The sequence below is a fragment of the Poromitra crassiceps genome, assembly GCF_964638095.1.
Source record: "Poromitra crassiceps genome assembly, chromosome: 20".
NCBI classification, from domain to species: domain Eukaryota; kingdom Metazoa; phylum Chordata; class Actinopteri; order Beryciformes; family Melamphaidae; genus Poromitra; species Poromitra crassiceps.
In genome coordinates, this window is record NC_139637.1 from 30,646,991 (window position 1) to 30,663,154 (window position 16,164).

General features: G+C 42.0%; 1 protein-coding gene across 2 annotated transcripts; it reads left to right on the forward strand.

The window, feature by feature from the left end:
• The first annotated feature begins 558 nt into the window (after positions 1-558).
• On the forward strand, positions 559-15,888 carry LOC310795173 (CMRF35-like molecule 8). 2 transcript variants are annotated; one of them, XM_083657222.1, is made up of 7 exons: positions 559-620; positions 4,678-5,040; positions 7,051-7,092; positions 10,126-10,290; positions 15,018-15,056; positions 15,238-15,297; positions 15,581-15,888. In XM_083657222.1, the coding sequence occupies exons 1-7, from the start codon at positions 581-583 to the stop codon at positions 15,592-15,594; spliced, it is 723 nt and encodes a 240-aa protein (XP_083513348.1). In that variant the 5' UTR covers positions 559-580; the 3' UTR covers positions 15,595-15,888. The 2 variants fall into 2 exon arrangements, with proteins under 2 accessions (XP_083513348.1, XP_083513349.1); XM_083657223.1 differs by lacking the exon at positions 15,238-15,297.
• The last annotated feature ends 276 nt before the right edge of the window (positions 15,889-16,164 follow it).

A 16,164-nucleotide genomic window follows, 5' to 3' on the forward strand; every position in this document is an offset into this window, starting at 1 on the left:
AAGGGACTTCATGGCGGTGTATAGGACAAGTTGGACAAGGGAATAACGTGGAGAAATCTCCCATTGTGATTACATGAGCGTGTTGAGAGCGGGGGGTTTCTCCTGATATTGTGCTGTGCTGCGATAACGAGGCTCGCGTCACCAGGCTCTTTTAACGATACTTACATGGGAGTCAATGGAGTCAATTTCTAGTTCACCACTGAATGACCACATTGATATAACTTTCAACGATTTTGAACAACGCTGTTTCCATACAGGCCACCAGCGTTGGCTAGTTGTTGATATTTATAAAGATTTCGTAGCTCTCATATAACTTATTTTCAGGTGGTGGCAAACTGTCATGGCGTCGATTTCCGGAAAAAAAATCCTGACCTGAGCACAGCCAAAGAGTATAGTGAGACAAGAGGAGATGGTAATTTCTTGGTTTTTACCATAGGTTTTTTCAAATAAGCAGCATGCCGTTTTGTCACATCTGGGAGGGGGGGGGAGGGGGGGGGGTAAGTCCCCCTTTAAGGGAAGTGATACTTGGTTTCTGTTTCATTGAAGTAGAGACTCAGACTTGGAGGTTCAACAGTTTAACATGAATATCCATCACATCACCTTCTGTTACGTCTTCCTCGGTGAGTACAGTCACTCTGTATGTCTGTCTGTCTTTCCATCTGTCTCATTCTAATATCTGTGTTCCTCTCTGTTTACTGTATCTGTCTGTCCTCTCTTCCTGCTGCTCGGTTTAGCTTTCACTTGGTGTGTTTCTCCAGTTCTACATTGTGGTCAGGGCTGGGCAGAGCACTTTTTGATATGTTCCATTACTGATGTAATCCAAGGGATTACTCACATTGCTGATTACTTTCAGTTACTTTCCATGATTGAGGTACGAAGGTACAAATAAGAAATGTGTCATCTTTGCATTTAAAAAAAAGTCTGTGCCACATTTTATAAGGATGTACAATATGGTAGAATACCTGCTACAGACGTAATCCTCAAATTTTTCACAAGTATCTGTAATCAGATTACATAAGTGGCTTTTAAACATGAAGTCTGGATCATGTCTGGCTAGCCAGAACAGGATATTTTCCAGTTTTACCTTTTTAAACCTGAGGGGTCTTTGTTTAGAAACAACTGGATATGAGCCGTTTTTTCTGCCAGTGGGCGGGGAAGGGGGGGGGGGGGTGCGGTAGCATGTATCGATAACAAGAAATGTGATAGGAAACAGCTTTAGCGAATCTTTAACCAAACTCCATTCATAAACATGCCGTTTTAACAGAGGGTCCATAGGCTGTCAGTCAGTCAGCTCCTCTCCTCTCTCCGCAGTGTGGACGCTCAGTCACACAACACTGCCTGCCTCAAATGGCTGCCTCATCACACAATAGTCTTGGCTGCATTCAACTCGAGAAAACTTCTCAGAAGAGACTAACGTTAGCGACAAATCTGGATACTTTTTCTGATATGGAAATGATGGGATTATTACCAGCAAGCAGCAGTAAAGCAGGCACTGACGATAGCTGGGTAAGTCCCGCTAGCATCGATGCTAAGTTAGCAAAGTAGCCTACAGCAAGAGCACAGCTGAAGCTAATTTATATGGACGTTAACATCCATAATATATAGCCATGTGTTTGCACGATGACATCATGTATTGGCGATGTCAAAGGTCAAAGGTTGGCGATTGACGATCTGACTGAGGTCAAGATCGCGCAACTCCGCACGGCCTCTCTCCAAACATGGACGCTTTCGAGCCACTGAGCCCTGAACACTGAGCTGTGTTTTCACCACATTTCTTGACCCATGTGGTAGGCTAAACTTTGATTTGCATTTTTAGTCATTTCACCAAGTAAATGTGTTGTGTTGAGAGCATGGTTGAGATAAATTAAAAGCAGCACAGAGTAGGCTATCAGGGCTGAGAACTGAAACGGTAAAAACAAGTTTGGTGATTCATTCTTGTGCTGACATACGGCCGTTTGAGAGTGAAAGCGCACTCAGTAGTGCACATAATAGCGTTTCATTGCGACTTTTCACGGGCTGTTCTCACTATCACCATTGTACAATGTAAATGCTGATCACTTGGCTGCCATTCCCCAGCGCGAGGTCCGCATGTGACTTGCGGAGCTCCACCTCATGGAGCCTTGCTCGAGTATAATGAGCCCTTGTCTTTACTCAAATACACCACAATGGCTGCTAGGTGTGTGATATGTAACATTTAAATCACAATAGCCTTTTCTACTACAAGAATAATCAAATATCTATTTTAAAAACATGGTTACTTGCTTGATAAAGTGTGACTACCAGAATAATAAAAAAATTACAAAGGCTGAATGTCACTCACTTTTAACTTACTTCATAAAGTTCTTTGCTCCTTCTGAGAGCTGCAAAGAAAACATTTTACTTTTCCAAGCAGTCCCAGAGGAAGAGTGGCAAATAAATACAAATGGAGATACCTGTTTTTGCAAAGGAATTTGTCTGTTACAAACCTGACCGAGGAAAACTCCTTATCTCTGAAAACTAATTTTCATCACCTGCTGCCCTCACAACAGTCTAGGGCTGTACCCGAATTCTGTCAGTCGAATCAGATTTGGCTCTTCAATACGAATATTCGGGCTTCCGGGTAGTGGTAGATTCCCTGCCTACCAACGCGAGGGGCGCAGGTTCGTGTCCTCGTGTTACCTCCGGCTTGGTCGGGCGTCCATATGGACACAATTGGCTGGTGTATGCGGTAGGGATGCTGGATTGAGGGTATGTTTCCTGGTCGCTGCACTAGCGCTTCCTCTGGTCGGTTGGGGCACCTGGTCGGGGTGGAAGGGAACTGGTGGGAATAACGTGATCCTCCCACGTGCTACGTCCTACTGGTGAAGCTCCCGCTGTCAGGTGAAAAGAAGTGGCTACTGCGCATGTGTCAGAGGAAGCATGGTGCTAGTCTCAGCTCTCCCCAGATCGCCATTAGGGGGGAGCAGTATGGAATTATTTGCCTAAATGCAAGAGGTCATTCAAGCAATTTGAGAGCATGATTGATCAATTTCACGTTCAGATTTTGCACCCTTGGACTAAAAAACCCCGCGCCTGTGCTTAAATTTGCTCTGCTTGTCTTCAAACTGTACACTCACACTCAAAAGTGTTCTGCTTGGACAGCTTTCCTGCACTCGCACTCAAAGATCCTCTGCTCACACTTATATTTGCCAGGGGCACGGTGGCTCAGTGGTAGAGCTGTCGCCTCGCAGTCAGAAGGTCCTGAGTTCGATTCTCGCCTGGGACACTGTGGGCGCTGTGGTTGTGTTCCCCCCCATATCTTCAGTGCCTACTGCCCAGGTGGGGTATCTCGTCGTAAGGGCCTTTCTGTCTGTGTGGAGTTTGCATGTTCTCCCCGTGCTCCCCCAGGGGGGTTCCTCCGTATATAACCCCCCCCACTAAAAACATGCAGAAGATCAGATCGTCATCGTCATCCGACCAGTGACGACAACATCCGAAGTCGGTCCCCGGGCGCTGTACGAGAAAGCGACCACTGCTCCTGGCCTGCCCCAGGAGGAAAGGACAAAGCCAGGATGGGTTAAATGCAGAGGACAAATTTCACCGGCCACCGTCAGCATGTGTGTGTTGTGGCCCTCCGTGCATGTGTTGTAGTGTGTTGTGTGACAATAAAGACGGGCTGCCGTCTGAAATCGTTTTTTTTTTTTATTTGCTCTGTTTGCACTCAAACTCGGTGCCTGCATGCAAATGTCCTCCCCTCCCCCTTCAAACTGCTTCTGTGCGCTCTTGAAACTTCTGCTCTTGGATCTCTTCTCTTCTCTCAGATCTTTTGTGCAACAATCCTGTCAGAAATCCACAGCCAATCACTATCCTAGTGTCATATGATCGCTGGGTCGGGGGTTATGTGACACTATCCTGGTATTCTATTGACTGTGGATTTCAGACAGGATTGTTGCACAAGAAATCTGAGAGAAGAGAAGACATCCAAGAGCCTCTCTATACTGTATAATCTATTGGGAGAAACCAAGCAATTATATGTAAAATCACACATTCAGCACCCCCATATAGCAGGAATGATCGGTGTTTCATAACCACACTTTGCGACTATTCGACTGTGAGATTTGCAATCGAATCAGGCTCCTTTGAGCGAATTCTCGAATCATCGACTATTGTGGGGTCACCCGCACAACAGTGCCTAGAAAAACACACATGGCAATTCGAAGCACATGGGCTTTCGGACACTTATGACACCTATTAATTCCATTAATAGGTGAAAAGTGCTCCTCCCACCTGTGACGTTTTTTCCCCATGTTTTCACCTGCCAATACTATCAATATATTTGCTTCACATGTGGGTAACACAATGGCCTCATTCCAACGTACTAAAATGTGTATTAACCTTTGGAAAGTGTAGTATTGCAAGTGCAATATCACTGTGTAGGTACTTGAGATAAATCTCCCTAAATACAAACTGTAGGCTACTTGCAATTAATTTTGTCAAGTTTTCAGTACATTGATATAGTGTAGTCACAATACTACAATATTCTGAAGTGCACTTTAGCAAGGGACTTTACCACTCCCATCTGCACAGAGCCGCTGCTCATTGGTCAGCAGTAGCAGACTGTGGTTTTACTGCAGCTCCCAGTATGAATGTGAAGCAGCAGTTAGTGTTTAGTCTCTCACAGTAATACTGATCATAACTATTGATTACTCCTCTGTTCAGCACTGCTGTGTGATACCAACACTGGTGCCAACATTGAAGACATGTTTGACACTGCTGAAACTGAAGGAGGAAAAGATGTCTATATGAAAACTGCAGGAGGAACTATCACAGTTAAATGCTCCTTCAATTTCGCTGGAAACAAGACGTACTTCTGTAAGGGAGAGTGCAAAGATGACAACATTCTCATTGAAACCGATAAAGACAAAGATCAGAAAGGCAGATACAGCATCGAAGATAAGAGGACTGGAGTCTTCTATGTGACCATCTCACAACTGACCATGTCTGACTCAGGAAGCTACAGGTGTGCTGTGGAGAGATTTGGATCAGATACATACCAGGAGATGAACATCATAGTGACAGATGGTGAGTTTTCACTTAAAGTCATGAAAATGTTGCTGCATATTTTTGGAGGCCTGAAGAAAGCTTTCACATCCAAACTAGCTCAAATGACTACATTTGTTATTGTAGATTTACATCTGTTTACATAAATAAATGCCAATTTATTTATGATTATTCATATTAATATTTCCAATGCAATGTGTTTAAGCTTGTAACTGAGAATATTTATATCAGAAGAGCATGTTAAATATATTTTATTTCTATATTGTGAATAGTTCATGATATGTCATGGCCTCATAGTATTTCTACTGCTGTAAAATACCTGATAAACTCATTAAAACCATGACCACATAGTTAATATAACAACCATCCGCATTGTTTAGCTACTGCTCAATAACTATATATCGTTGGCGCAACATTATCATTGAACTATTAGTATTATTTAATTAATACATTATTTATTAAAATTATTACATTAATTAAATTAAAAGTTTAATTAAATGTGTTCATATAATTTATTTTTCGTTATTTATGTTTGATGGTAGCATTGTTTACGTGAAAAGGAGCTTGACATATTTATCATGATATCAGGATTCAGTTTTACATCTCAATGTTTCACCACTTTTTTGTGAACCTTCACACATCTGGAAACCTTTACACATTTTGGAAACCTTTACAGAGTTGAGTTGAGTTTGAATTGAGTTGAGTTGAGTTGAGTTGAGTTTATTTCTTTATTTTTCTCCAACAATCAACCATATAAAATACAATAAAAAGGATAAAACACAAAACACAAAACATAAACATTTGAATCTAACAAATTTCCTCAAAAAGCAAAACAATTGAGTTTGAGAAGGAGCAGAAGGAAGCAAATGCTTATCTAGTCCTGCCACTTTCTTCACAATATCATAACAAATCTCTTACAATGTTAAAATAAAAATAGAATAAAGAAAAAACAAATTATAAACAAATCAAAAGGAAAAAAACAACACTTTAGTGATCCTCAGTTTTCAATTAGTGTTTTCTTATATCTGTTTATGAACAATACAATGTTCTTACTCCTTTTAGTTTCCTCATCTAAACCATTCCACAGGGTTACCCCACAAACTGAAACACACAAACTTTTAAGGGTAGTGCGTACATAAGGTTGTTTTAGATTAAATTTCCCTCTTAACTCCCTTCCCTCTCTATCCATGAACAGTTTTTGTATGTTACTTGGCAGTACATTATTCCTTGCTCTAAACATTATTAGTGCAGTTCTAAGTTTCACAATATCCACAAATTTCAAAGTCTGTGTCTTAAGAAACAATTGATTAGTATGCTTATGATACCCAACATGATTTACCAACCATATTGCTTTTTTTGCAATGTGCATATCTTCTGTGTGCTCTTATAAGTATTACCCCATACTTCCACACAGTACATCAGATGTGGCAATATAAGTGCGCAATACAGAGTGTGCAGTGTTTCCTGATTTAGTATGCATCTTATTTTACCTAATATTCCTGTGCTCCTGGCAATCTTGATGCACAACATTTTTATCTGGGGTTTCCAGCAGAGTTTATGGTCTACTACAACCGCCAGAAACTTGTTTTCATAAACTCTTTCTATTTCCACATGATCAATTTTCACTTGAACATGTGTGTTTATTTTACTGTTTCCAAATAACATAAATTTAGTTTTGTTCAAGTTTAGAGATCATTTGTTTGTGTCAAACCAACATTTTAATTTACCCATTTCTTTCGTAACCATCTCCAAGAGCTGCTGCAAATTCTTCCCAGAACAAAAAATATTTGTGTCGTCTGCAAAAACAACAAATTTCAATACATTAGATACTTTACAAATGTCATTGATGTATAGAATAAATAATTTTGGGCCCAGGACTGACCCCTGTGGGACACCACAGGTAATGTTTAGGCACAGATCGGTACAGATCGGTAAACCTTTACACATCTGTAAACCTTTACACATCTGTAAACCTTTATGCATCTGTAAACCTCGACCCATCTGGTGAGCTGACTCCTCCCATTGTTGCAGGCCTGGCTGAGCTGCTGCTGCCTGGTCCGACTAATGCTACAGGTAAGCTGATGGTGCTGAATGAAACAATATTCCACTGGGGGGTGGGGGGGGTTACAACAATCACTTCTAATCAACAATCGACTCAATAACACCAATTAAACAAGTGGACGTTTGTGCCAAATTTGCTTAAATTCAGTCAAGGCATTCCTGAGATCTCGCGTTAATGAGCTAGAAAATTACGTTTGTGAGGTCACAGTGACCTTGAACTTTGAACTTTGACGTCCACTTGTTTGATTGTTGTTATTGAGTCGATTTCTGCAATAGACCCTTTTCATGGGGGCCATTTTGTGCCGAAAAGGCAGGGTAAACACAGGTCCAAGCAAAACACTAATGAGGGTTTCCAACTCCAATGATTGGAATTTGGAAACCCTCATTAGTGTGTTGATTGCACCTGTGTTTATCTTACATTTTCAGCACAAAATGGCGCCATGAAATGGGTCTATAACTACACTTTAAACTCGACGAACGTTGATGTTACTGCTCGAGGCGGACACCCATGGAGGGGCCGGTTACAATGTCAACTATGAGGCAGGTCGCTGATTGCTAGATTGCTGATTGACTTTGTAATTTCTGAAAATGCCGTCCCAGGTCTTGAGGCCAGATGGTCTGGTAGAATGAAATTAAATGTGAAATCACGTGGCCGGCTGGTTTACCAGGCTAGGCTCAAGCTACAAAGTGCAGTAACTGTTCAATTCTGGGTTTCTGGTCTGCCATGTTTTTATTTTTCATTAATCTGTAGCCTACTGTATTTGCCTTAACTTATTACTGCACTCATCTTGTCTTATTCACATCGTGACCGGCCCCGCCTCGAGCAGTAATGTCAACGTTTGTCGAGTTTAAACAGGCATAAAGTGCAGTTATTGCAGAAATCAACTCAATAACAACAATTCATGTTTGTGGATGTTCGTAACAAATGTGCTGAATTTCCGTCAAGGCATTCCTGAAATGTCACATTACCGAGCTAGAAAATGGTGTTCATAAGGTCACAGTGACCTTGAACTTTGAGCTTTGACCACCACAGTCTAATCAGTACATCCGCGAGTCCAAGTGGATGTTTGAGGCAAATTCGAAGAAATTATGTCAATCCATTCCTGAGATCTCGTGTTAACGAGCTAGAAAATGGCATTCCTGAGGTCACAGTGAGCTTGAAATTTGACCTTTGACCACCAAAATATACATGGTACATGGTAGAAGTTTGTGTGGATAGCAGGGACAATGGGATATTCTATTCCAGAGGATAATGGTAAGAACATGGTAATAAGTAGACAGGGACACCCACATCCAAACTGGGCCACAGTGGGCTGGATCAAAAGGTTAACTTACAGTGAAAAAAGAACGATCCGCACACCAAGAGAGCTCCCGTTGTTTTTTATTTGCAACACAGCGTGACGTTTCGGGCCACACCGGCCCTTCCTCAGATGCTTAATGGTAATACCATGGAAACAAACAAGGCTTCCTTTTACAGTACAGTTCCACCTTAATTACTGGGTAACTGGTGAGGTTTTACTTGATAATGTTTTGGAATGTACATGGTACAAGTTTGTGTAGATGGCAGGGACAAGGGGATATTATATTCCAAAGGATATGGTTAGAACATGGTAATACCATGGAAACAAACAAGGCTTCCTTTTATAGTACAGTTCCACCTTAATTACTGGGTAACTCGTGAGGTTTTACTTGATAACGTTTATAATTACTGGGCAAATACCTGGTTATTACCGGATAAATACCTGGTCATTGTCGGGTAAATACGTGTTAAAGCCCCAATCAGTAACCTTTCCACCTTAATATAACAGCTTTTTAGTCATTGAAGATGGTACACTTGTAACAAAGAGAATGTCGCCTCTATTGGTCACACACCGCCCTCCGAAGGCCTCTCCTGGGACTAAGCATTTTTGTGCCGGTGTCCCGGAGGCAGCATGCGCACATGCGCTGTGAAGTGGAATCGCTGTTTTTAGGAAAACAAGGAAGTAACTCGGTTTGCTATGAAAAGGATGTAACTATGGATTATTATTTCATCACGTGGTGACCCGATGTCACAACATGTACATAGAGCTTTCTGGCACTGTGTTTTGTTGACTTTGAACTGCAATATTGATACTGATGCTATTGTATCCAGAGGGCGCAACTTCTCCAATAGCAAAACTTGGAAAAGCTGCTGAATGCGGCTTTAAATACCTGGTAATTATAGTAAATATCTGAGTTATTACCAACCTAACATGGTCACAACTACACAAATGAATGGGTAATAGTGGAGATTTTATAAACAATAATCCATAATTACAAGGTAATTACCTGCTAAGTACCTGGTAATTGACCGGTAAATACCTGGTAGTTACCGGGTTAATATCTGGTAAATACCTAGTTATTACTGGGTAAATAGCTGGCCATTTTCGGGTAAATATCTAATTACCTGGTAAATATCTCAGTTATTACCAACCTAACATGGTCACATTTACACGAATTGATAGGTAATAGTGGAGGTTTAAATCTATAATCTAATTACTGGATAAATACCAGTTGTTGTCCGGTAAATATCTAATAAATACCTGGTAACTACCTGGTATTTACCAGGTAACTACCAGGTATTTTACCAGGTAAATACCTGGTGAATACTTGTAATTATCGCGTAAATACCTGGTAATTAGAGGACTGTAAAAGGAAGGGTTACCAATAATAATAATACAAATAATACAGCTGTAGCTCAGGAGGTAGAGCGGGTTGTCCACTAATCGCTTTGGATAAAAGAGGTCGGTGGTTCGATTCCCGCCTCCTCCATTCTGCATGTCGAAGTGTCCTTGGGCAAGATACTGAACCCCAAATTGCTCCTGATGGTGTGCCAGCACCCTGCGTGGCAGCCTGACGCCATCGGTGTATGGATGGGTGAATGTACCTACTTTGGATAAAAGCGCTATATAAATGCAGGCCATTTACCATTTACCATTTGCCATTTACATCAAGATTTCTCCTGCAGCTCATCCTACAACTCCTCATCTTACTACCACACCCTCTGTCCCTCTTCTCCTCTTTCAGCCTCAGATGAATTTGAATACGTCTGGACTATGGACTATATCTTCGTCCCAGACTCTCCTCCTTCCAGTCCCTTCCCAGTCTACCCAGTTCTAGGAGCGCTGCTGTCTGTGGTATTACTGGTCCTGTCTCTGATTGGAGGACTGATGCTCTGGAGGAAACGAACAGGTGCCAAACCTGACAAATTGATAGTTAGAGATATAATGCTATAATTAGATGATTCACTGTGTCTAATCTTGCTACAATAGATACAATAGATCTAGAAGGGGCACAATCATTCTACATGCTCTAAATAGAAGTCAGACAACCTGTGATCCATTTTCAGTCCACAAACATCGTTTGTAAAACCATGAGCTACAGGATCAAATTAACACTTTGAGTGCCACGGCCCTTGGGCAAAAGGTTGCTGTACTGTGCCACATAGGCCGCAATGCATTTTAATATAGCCATATCATTTTTTGTGTTCCTCTTATATGGACAACCAATAGCCTCAATGAAACTTTGAACCCTTCTGTTTCATTAAAAAAAAACTGTGTTTATAAACCGTTCCATTTTGGAAATACACCCCTCTGAAAAAGAGTGTTTTCGACCGAAAAGAGCATGCTGAAATTAGTTTCTGAGATAATCACATCTTTATGTTAGAAAGGCGACAGAATGAATTCTGCTTTGAGTTGAACAAAATGCTATAGCTGAAATGAAAGGTTAGAATGTCTAGTTTACCTGCGGGAAAAAGTATGTCAAAAGAAACTACACATTGAAAGCTTTCATTTGATGTGTAACATAATAACAATATTCAAAACACAACATGTCCTGCACTGTTTTATCACCCCTTGTTTTATAATTCAAGCACATCATTGACTCTGAAGCTAATATTTTCTGATATAATGACACCTCAAAAATAATTTCCTTCAATAAAAGAGTGAAAACAAAGGAATTTTGTTTGGCCAAATAATATGTTTTAGCTGCAACCAGCAGCGCTGGCCCCTGCGTGCGCAGACCCTACACCTTCTTGCTGGTCTTGATTTACTGCTGGTGGGCATCAGATAGCCTATTCTAGCTTGTTTGCTCTCTATGCATCGAGCCTGCTGTTGTATGCTGTTAGTGCCCTGCGTGCCCAGCCCACCCCCCTCCTCCTCCGCCTCCGTGGTGGGAGGAGTCGAGTGTCTCTGCTGCAGTTTGCTGAGTTTGATCTGCACTGAAAAGTCCGCTGCCTGCATCCCCCCGCTTTTTTACAGCGTGTCCTCGGCTCCCAGCTGAGAATAATGTCACTTTTCATAAAGACGCCGGTGTCGCCGTGTCGGCAACTAAATCATATGGATGGACTATCGCAGCCGACACGGATGGGGCTCAATTGTGGCAGCAGATGACTGCTTTTCACAGGCACAGCTAAGTAACGTTATGCTTCAAGCATATCAATGGTGATTTCCGTTTCCTCATGACTTCTTCTCTCTTTTCTCCTGGCCTTTGTCTAATCGGGAGGGCACTGTCGCCACCTAAGGGTTCTGTAAAATAGGTTAGACACATTCAATAGCTCCCATATTGTAAGAGGCGATGTAAGAGGCTTAGATCGACACCCCCCCGTCAAAATATGAATTTGGAGTTATTGACGCCATTTGGCGTCGCTGGCAGTCTACGGTAAATTTCTCTTGACGCCATATGGCGTCGCTGGCACTCAATGTGTTAACAGTAAAACAATAAGACAAAAAAAAGACAAAAAGACCACTGGACTCCCATTCTAAACAGCTAGTTAGCTGCTAAAATAAAGTTAGACACAAACTTTAGAAGCAAAAGGTGAAATAATTGATGCCGAGAGTCAAGTCTCAAGTCTGCTCTTCTGTCACTGCAAGGTAGAGCGAACTGTAATGTTTGTGAGTTTATATATTTATATTTGGACGAGTAACTTGTAATGATGCTCAATCTGTTTTGACTTACTTGTCCACCAGAAAAGGTTTAATGGCAAACTCTGGACATGCATTGCAATTATATGTGCAATTTGTTGTTTCAAAGACCATGGTACATACAGTATATATAAAAAAAAGTTTGGAAACTTGTGTTTGATCATATACTGCTGCATTACTGTATCCTCAGTATTGTATCAGTGGATAGCCTGTTCATTTCCCTTTACAATGATGTCTCATTTGTATGACATTTGTGGGATGAGCAGCACAGCTGATTATGTGGTTGATTATTATAAGTAAAATTTGCCAAATTCCCCTGCCAAGGCAGTGTATTCTCCTGTTGTTATTCACGTTATTGTTGTCCTACCATCTCCAATCTCAAGGCAAAGGGAGCTGAATTATGTGCAATTTGGCATAGTGCCACCTACTGGCAAGACAAAAAGCGCTTTATCTCCATAGCCATTCATCTGATCGACTTCAAACTTCAAACTCGGGGAGTGCGCTTAGGGGGACTCAATGGAGTGCAGGGAGCTGAATTCCGTGTAATTTGGCATAGCGCCACCTACTGGCAACACAAAAAGCGGTTTATCTCGATAGCCATTCATCTGATCGACTTCAAACTTGGGAAGTGTGCTGCTGGGAACCTGACATAGAGCAGTGCAGAATGTTGTGCAATTCGGCACAGCGCCACCTACTGGCAACACAAAAAGTGGTTTATCTTGAGAACCGTTGATCCGATTGACTTCAAACTTGGGGAGTGTGCTCCTGGGAACTCAAAGTAGTGCGGCGCTGAATTTCTTGCAATTTGACATAGTGCCACCTGCTGGCAACACAAAAAGCAGTTTATCGCGAGAAACATTTGTCCGATTGTGACTTCAAACTTGGGGAGTGCGCTGCTCGGACCCCGATGGAGTGCAGTGCCGCATTTCATGCAATTTGGACTTATTCCAGGACTGTCTGGATGTCTGTCCTTCGCGTATCTCGAGAACCGTTTGTCGGATGGACTTCAAACTTGCGCGTAGGGGGACCTGACAGAGTGCAGTGTGTGTGCGGGGGGAAGCGCCCATGGGGTGGTACATGGGGGAACGGGCACTGCACTAGTCCTACAAATCCATGATGGGATGAGCCATACAAATGAGCCATCTTTGTAAAGGGAAATAACCAGCCTTTGCAATGAGATATGATGCGATGCTGAGGATACAGTAACATCAGAGATATGATCAACCAAACACAAGTTTCCAAACTTCTTTGATGAGCGAGCTTATAATAGGCTAGTTGTATCATGTTATCACATAAGCCTAAGTTGAATCTATAGGCTACACAAGTAAAAGTGTTAAGATAATTCCTTTACACTTAATACAACCTGTCACCTTGATTCTAATTTCCAATATCTGTATTGCACTAATTGAATTACTAGTTTAAAGAAAGAAAAAAAACATTTTGACTAAAAGGTCACTAAATTATAATGCCTATTTGTTGACTAAAACTGAGAGTAAATCTAATATGGCTGCCAAAATTAACACTGGCTGTTGAGTCATGTGGATAGACTAGGAGACTTCTGGTCAATCACAGCCATCTTCTTAAGAGCCTTTGTTCCTCCCTCTGGATTGAGACCAGTGAAGCGCCTGAAAACAGAATAGTGTAAGATCAGAGATTCAATGGAACACTTTGTAGTCTTAAAAGGATATTTTGGATTTTCTAACATAACGTCGCAGTCGGGCGGAAACCTCAGGCTGTATTCTCCCCCTGGCCTTAGGTGCTAATCTGGCGTTAAACACATACAAAAACACGCTTTGCGCCTGCCTACCCGTGACTCTGGAAGATAGCATCATGTTTTTATGCCCCGAAATGCGCTTTACGCTGAAGAGGCGTGGCGCAGTGCCAGAATACTGCTAAAACTGCTTGTTCTGCTGCTGGGAGACTCAAACTGTCATTATAGTGTCTGGCAACATGGAAACGACTCTATACATGAATATTATTCTCTGGACAGAGAAAATGGGTGTGAACAGGCGAGGAAAGAGAGAGAGAGAGAGAGAGAAAAAGCGAGAGAGAGCGAGAGGAGCAGGGAAGCTTGCGCTGTGTCAACAGAGAGGATTTCCCCTCATCAACAGCGCTGTGCTGCTGAGACAATTCTGCTCCTTTCTCTCTCTCTCTCCTCGCCTCTTCATACGCACATTTTCTCTGTCCGACAGTAAACTCCGGAGAATAATATTCATGTATAGAGTCGTTTCCATGTTGCCAAACACTATAATGAGAGTAAATCCACACACCATAGCCACACACCGAGATCTAACAAAGATTAACCAAACTAAGCAAGAGTAACTCCTCAAGTTTGCCAGTTCCTCGTTTGCCATTGCAAACAAGGAAGTACTGTAACTTTGGTTATACTCTCTTAGTTTGTTTACTCTTTGTTTGAGGCATTGTGTGAAATCACTGCGCCTGGTGGCCATGTTTGGAAAGTAGTTCCGGCTATCTATTTACCTTCTCGGCATTTTAGATGATCATCTCATGGTGACTACACGAGTTACAACATGTACATAGAGTTTTTTGGTGCTGTTAGAATGTGTGTTTTTGGTGACTTGAACAGCTGTACCATTCACTGCAATTCATTTGCGAATCTAACTAACTGAACGGCCGTACATCACAGCTGTACCTCACAGCATACTGTACCTCACAGCATACTGCACGGAGAGTGACGACAAAGGCATTGTTTATCTTGTTTATGTACGTGTGATATGGCAAATAGGCAAATCTCCCAAAAAGTTGGCATATCATTTTAAGTAATACCATCTTATGTTAAAAGATCTATCCTTTTAAACAGTGTCAGAAATTAACTTTTTGACTCACTGGCCAAGGTGAAAAATTATAATGAATTGTCTTTTTGTGTCACATATACATACATCTCTGTCTGTCTGTCTGTCTGTCTGTCTGTCTGTCTGTCTGTCTGTCTGTCTGTCTGTCTGTCTGTCTCTCAACCTTTGTACTGTCTGTCCACAGGTTCGGACACCAGGGAAAACTCAGATACCAGAAACTCGGGTGACTTTCTTTATTTCTTTGTATCTATTGTTTGCTGTCATTGCTGTAAGATTTGTTTTTGGCTGGTTGCCAAACATGTTTAGAGTTAAATAGATGATAGAAAAAATAGAGTGACAAATGCAGGCTGCGCTGTGGCTCTTCTCTTCCAAATTCATGTCACTTCTGGCTCCAAATAACTAAGATGGCGACGGTGAAACTTCCAACCCCAACGCTTCAAAATACGAGTCCAAAAAACCAATGGGTAATGTCACGGGAGCTACGTCCATATGATTACATCCATTGTGTGCACTGCCTTTTATGGCCTTTTCAATAAAGGCTTACATGGGCGATGATGGGTAACATCTCTGACACACCCACCCAACATACCTCAAACATACCTCAAAGCCCGTTGCACACCGTTTCACACCGTTTCGAGGAAACGTGCTTCAAACCATAGAAAATGGTGCACACCGTTTTCAGATTGAACACACCCCAGGTGTGCTGTCCTGCTTTGTTACCTTGCTAAACATTGTTATTTGTTGCAGATTCCCATCTATGAGAACTCTGCTGCAGCCTCCAGATCTGATCCAGACTCCACCTACCAGAACCTCCGTCAAGCCACCATGGATCATCAGCACCAAACATACTCTACTCTCACTGACTAGAAAGTAGCCTGACATCCCTTTTTTTGATGAATCAACCATTTCTTCGGTATAAAACTAGTGCAGTGCCCGTTTGCCCCGCTGCTCAAGGTTGCCGGGTCAGCCCAATACAAGAACTCAAAATATGCCTCTGCCATATCCCGTATTTTCACCCACTTTCGCACCGTGCTCCCATTTGGTAATTTTCCCTGTAAATCTCCCATATCCCTTTTTTATTATTACAGCTATACAGAGCGAGAGAGGTGAGAGAGAGAGAGAGAGAGAGAGAGAGTGAGAGAGAAAGGTGAGTGAATGATGCCTCCATCCCTTGAGAAGGGGGCAGAGTCTGGCTCTGAGAGAGAAGAGAGGCATGCTGGGGTTTTAAGAAAACCTGCCAGTGACCAGGTTATTTGTGACCTATGTAGAGTCAAAGGAACACTCCGCGATTTTCAATGCAGCGTTATTTTGCACATAATCTCACACATGTC

Excerpts from the sequence above, each read along its gene's own strand:
- LOC310795173 (XM_083657222.1), top strand. The coding sequence starts at position 581 with ATGAATATCCATCACATCACCTTCTGTTACGTCTTCCTCG. Across the intron at positions 10,291-15,017 it reads GCTCTGGAGGAAACGAACAG|GTTCGGACACCAGGGAAAAC; the intron begins GTGCCAAACCTG and ends GTCTGTCCACAG. Across the intron at positions 15,057-15,237 it reads CTCAGATACCAGAAACTCGG|ATGGCGACGGTGAAACTTCC; the intron begins GTGACTTTCTTT and ends CAAATAACTAAG.